The sequence below is a fragment of the Poecilia formosa genome, unplaced genomic scaffold (genome assembly GCF_000485575.1).
Source record: "Poecilia formosa unplaced genomic scaffold, Poecilia_formosa-5.1.2 Scaffold6, whole genome shotgun sequence".
Taxonomy (NCBI): domain Eukaryota; kingdom Metazoa; phylum Chordata; class Actinopteri; order Cyprinodontiformes; family Poeciliidae; genus Poecilia; species Poecilia formosa.
Window position 1 is genome coordinate 5,085,442 of NW_006799945.1, and position 4,027 is coordinate 5,089,468.

General features: G+C 35.9%; 1 protein-coding gene across 1 annotated transcript; it reads right to left on the reverse strand.

Moving 5' to 3' along the window:
- Window positions 1–214: 214 nt before the first annotated feature.
- On the reverse strand, window positions 215–2,547 carry tmem141 (transmembrane protein 141). The gene is made up of 5 exons (XM_007569092.2): window positions 2,361–2,547; window positions 2,123–2,189; window positions 1,206–1,289; window positions 994–1,110; window positions 215–851 (listed from the first exon to the last, which is right to left on the reverse strand). Exons 1-5 carry the CDS (start codon window positions 2,412–2,414, stop codon window positions 790–792), a joined length of 384 nt encoding a protein of 127 aa, XP_007569154.1. The 5' UTR covers window positions 2,415–2,547; the 3' UTR covers window positions 215–789.
- Window positions 2,548–4,027: the final 1,480 nt, after the last annotated feature.

The following is a 4,027-nucleotide window of genomic DNA, read 5'->3' on the forward strand; positions in this document are numbered from 1 at the left end:
CTGTAGTTTAGTTTATTTTTCAAACTGTGAAGGCCCTAAAGTGACTGAATCATTAACTAGTTGTGTTGTGCATCAAGTAAATAGAGAAGTTATTTTTCAGTCTTTGAGTTTATTGTGATATTAACAGTATAAATAACAAAAATGAATAAAACAAATACTCTTCTATAAGTATTTATAGAAGAGCTAAACAGCTGAACACAAATAAAGTCGTTTCTTTGAGACATGATGAGTTTATTTGATCTCTTGTGGATTGATGGCAGGTCAATAGATTTCTAGTGGACACAAGAGACAGTAGCAAGGCGTTTTCAATTGTTGGATTTCAGCGTTTACTAACAACGTTCATGTCCTTAGAAGCAAAAGCCAATCATTAGCTGGTTTAAATCCCCAGAGCAAATAAGGGTACCAACAAACAGCTTGATACGTCCCATAACACGCACACAGAAACAACCAGTGGCTGGTGGCAGGTCTAATTCTGTTGCATGACAAACCATCATGTCCACACAATAATACCAGATCAAGAAGCTTAGCATCAGATTTCTGCTAAAGACCCAAATTAATCCCTGACCTGCAATTTAGCGAATGTAGTTCATTTCAATCTACTTTAATGCTGTTATGAAATTTAAAAACCCCATGGAGTCTGAACCCAAACAATAAAATTGCTTTCTTCAGGCACATGAGTAAGTAACATGAAAAATACTTAAAATAAATATAAAATGTGTGTGTATATATATATATATATATATATATATATATATTATGCGAACAGGCATCATAGGTGAAAGACCATGTTTATTCCATCTCATCTCCATATTTTGTCTTCTGAGCAGCTTTCGGATCCTCCGGATGAGATACTGGAAGAGTGACACAAAGAAATGTATGTATAAAAATCCATCTCTGCAGACTTAATCCATAGGAACTGAAGAACTAAGTTCTTTAAAAATACGTTTTCATCCACATTTAAACAATATCAACGGCGATTTCCATCAGTCCTACCTGTCGGTGGTGGCGGTGATCTGTCTGGGACTTTACCCGTCTCCAGCAGCAGCCAAAGGTCTGAGCATTTCTGCGTTTCCCAGCGAGTTACTGCATAACTACAAAACGATGACGCCACTGAGAGAGGAGGTTTCAAATAAGGCAGTCAGAAATTGGAGCAAATATCTTTCCAGTCTATCTAACACAAGTATCTAAGAAGTTTAACTTATCACCTATTGATATGAGCACATTCCACTGTAGGGGGTAGGGGAGTCTCACCTGCAGAGCCTTCTGGATGGCAAAAAACCCCGTGACACCTGTAACGGCATCACAGAAGGCGCCTCAGTCAGACAAGCAAAGAAGGGAATGAAAACTTAAATACTGGAAAATCAAAGGTATTTGAAATTTAAATACATTACTTTTGCTCTGTTGTTCATTGGACGGTTTTTAGAATATTGCATAAAAACAACAAAATGTTAGAAGTAATTTTAGGGGTAAAGTAGCTGATTTCTAACATATAGACAGAGGAGTTCATTGTGGATTTATTTGGGCTATTCATACAGTGGGCAAGCTTTAAATATAAAATCTAAGGAAACTATAGGTGATAAGGAAAGGAAATAAAAGATGAACACATGACAGACAGATACGCTGATACGTTTTAAGCAGCAAAGTTACAAGAAAGGAAAGTATTTTTCCATAATAAATCTTTTTCCACACTTATCAGAAGAAACTGTCATTTGTACTTGCAGATATATGCACATTCAAACTATAGTTTAGAGCGGCATAAACAAACAAAGTGATCCTATGCTTCTCATTTTAAGCTCTAAAAATAACCCAAAATGTTTCATCTGAAAATTGAAACAGCATCGTATCTACTTGGGGAAAAAAAGCAACCAAGAGGTGACTAAATATTTTTCCAGAGTTTGTATCAGATAGTCGAAGATTACAGCTCCCTCCTGTGGTTACAAATGGTTTGAACTCAAGTTTACTTTCACACGGGTATGAAATTGGCAAAAAAAAACAGCTGTAATCCATTTAATAATACAGGAAACATTAAAGTTAAACACTTGACTTTATTGTACGTAAGACGCTGCTGAATTGCTATTATTTTTATGTAATTTTAAGGAACATATTATAATTAAAACATTACCTAGTGCAAAGGTTCCAGTCCCTTTCATAAAGGCGTGAGACTGACACGCAGCGTAGCTTTGCAACCCCTAAAAGACAAACGAAACAAGACAGAATATCTGATTTTACTTTATGTTACTCAGTTATATATTAAATAAAACATTTTTTTTAAATCCAGAATAATTTTATATTCATGACAAAGTCAAATGTCCTCCAGAGATCAGCAACTTCAGACAGAAACAAACAACAGTAATTCTCACGGGGTGTTTTGCTGCTATCGCGTCGTCCACCTTTGTCAGACCGAGGTTCACCATGTTGACAAGTAGGTTAAAATTACAGGCTTCAGCTTTAAGGATTAAATTCAAACACAACTTATGTCAACACATAACTCCCCTGTCTACACTGTTATGAAACTTCCGCGTTGAAGAACAAGAGAAGAAAAAGAGCGGCGTGTGCAAAACAACAGCGACACTTAAGGGCCGGAAAGTGCTACAACACATCGTTTCTCCACAGTGAAGCGCAGGACGGACCTAAATAAATGTTCGTTAAATTATGGTAATAGTTCCATTATTATGCTAAAGGATTAAGAAACGAAAAAGAGAATAATTACATTTATTTATTTATGTGCAAATCGTTATTTCTTCATATGCTATATTGTTTCAAAGGATCAAATTTGAAAAAGTATAAAATTTTTCTAATTGCTCTCCAGTGTTTCTGGGCCTTCAACTCAAGAAAAAGTGGTGTCGTGGTTCCTTGAATTTAAGAAGAAGAAGAAGAAGAAGAAGAAGAAGAAGAAGAAGAAGAAGAAGAAGAAGAAGAAGAAGAAGAATATTGAAACAACGCTCATAACTCTTAAATGACCTTACATTTTTATCCCATTATATCCATATGCATCAATAACTGAGGACTGACCAACAATAATGTGTATTGATGATTTCAAAGATGGCACTTGACAAAATGTAATGTCTGCTAGATGTGTTTATGACGTCTTTTATGTCTTCATGAAGCACTTTAAACTGCCTGGTTGCTGAAAAGTGCTATGCAAATAAACTTAATTGATCCAATGTACATTATTGGATTTTTTTGTGTGACCAGCACAAAGTAGCCACCAACACCAGGAAAATGAGTGACATGCTAAAGTATTGGCCACATCAACATCAAGTCTATTTAATTTATTTATTAGTATTTTAAGTTATTTGAATTATCTGTCTGAGTGCATTTCTACCTTTCAGTCTGTAAAATATCAGACGTAGCCACTTAACAAAACATAAAATAGCATTTTAGCTCCAAAAGGAACGTTTCTAAAAAAAAATCTGTTGGCTCATGTCAACAAGTAGTAAGTTATTTGCTGAAGTATGATGCATTTGTAATATCTTGCGTTTTCTATCCGTCTAACCATTGATCTGATCTGAAAGATGGATCTATTTTTGCCTGCAGCTGAATCATTGATAGTATTCTAATGAATGTAATCTTTTTTTTTTTTATAACTCCCAAACAAAAAGAATCAGTACTCACTATAGTGTTAGGATAAGGATGCCATGCTTCAACGATGGCACCTTTGACCCCTCTCCTGACCTCTGACAGGGGCCTGAAACAACCTAAGTATTCTCCTGGAAATAGCGGGATAACGTGAGCAGAGGAGGCAGATGGAGAAAATTCAACTCCTGCTGAGACACGAGTAACAACATGGAAGATAAAGTTACCAAAGAGCCACAGAAAGCAGCTGCACATCTGTTACTGGTTACGCAGAGAAAAGAGGAAAAACGTCAGGGATGAGAGCAGGCTTAACAAAGGAGCCTTGTTTGACTCAACATGGTGACAAACTCAAAGGTTTAAGTTTGATTCACACATGCCGAGTTAAAGCTTATCTACATGTGATAAATAGTACAGGACCGATTGAACGCATTCATTCAAGAGCTGTTGAGAA

Bases quoted from the DNA above. Each gene is read 5' to 3' on its own strand.
- tmem141 (XM_007569092.2), bottom strand. From the start codon at position 2,414: ATGGTGAACCTCGGTCTGACAAAGGTGGACGACGCGATAGCAGCAAAA. The intron at 2,190-2,360 runs GTGAGAATTACT...TTTGTCTTTTAG, and splicing joins CGATAGCAGCAAAACACCCC to GGGTTGCAAAGCTACGCTGC. The intron at 1,290-2,122 runs GTAATGTTTTAA...ATGCCGTTACAG, and splicing joins GACTGGAACCTTTGCACTAG to GTGTCACGGGGTTTTTTGCC.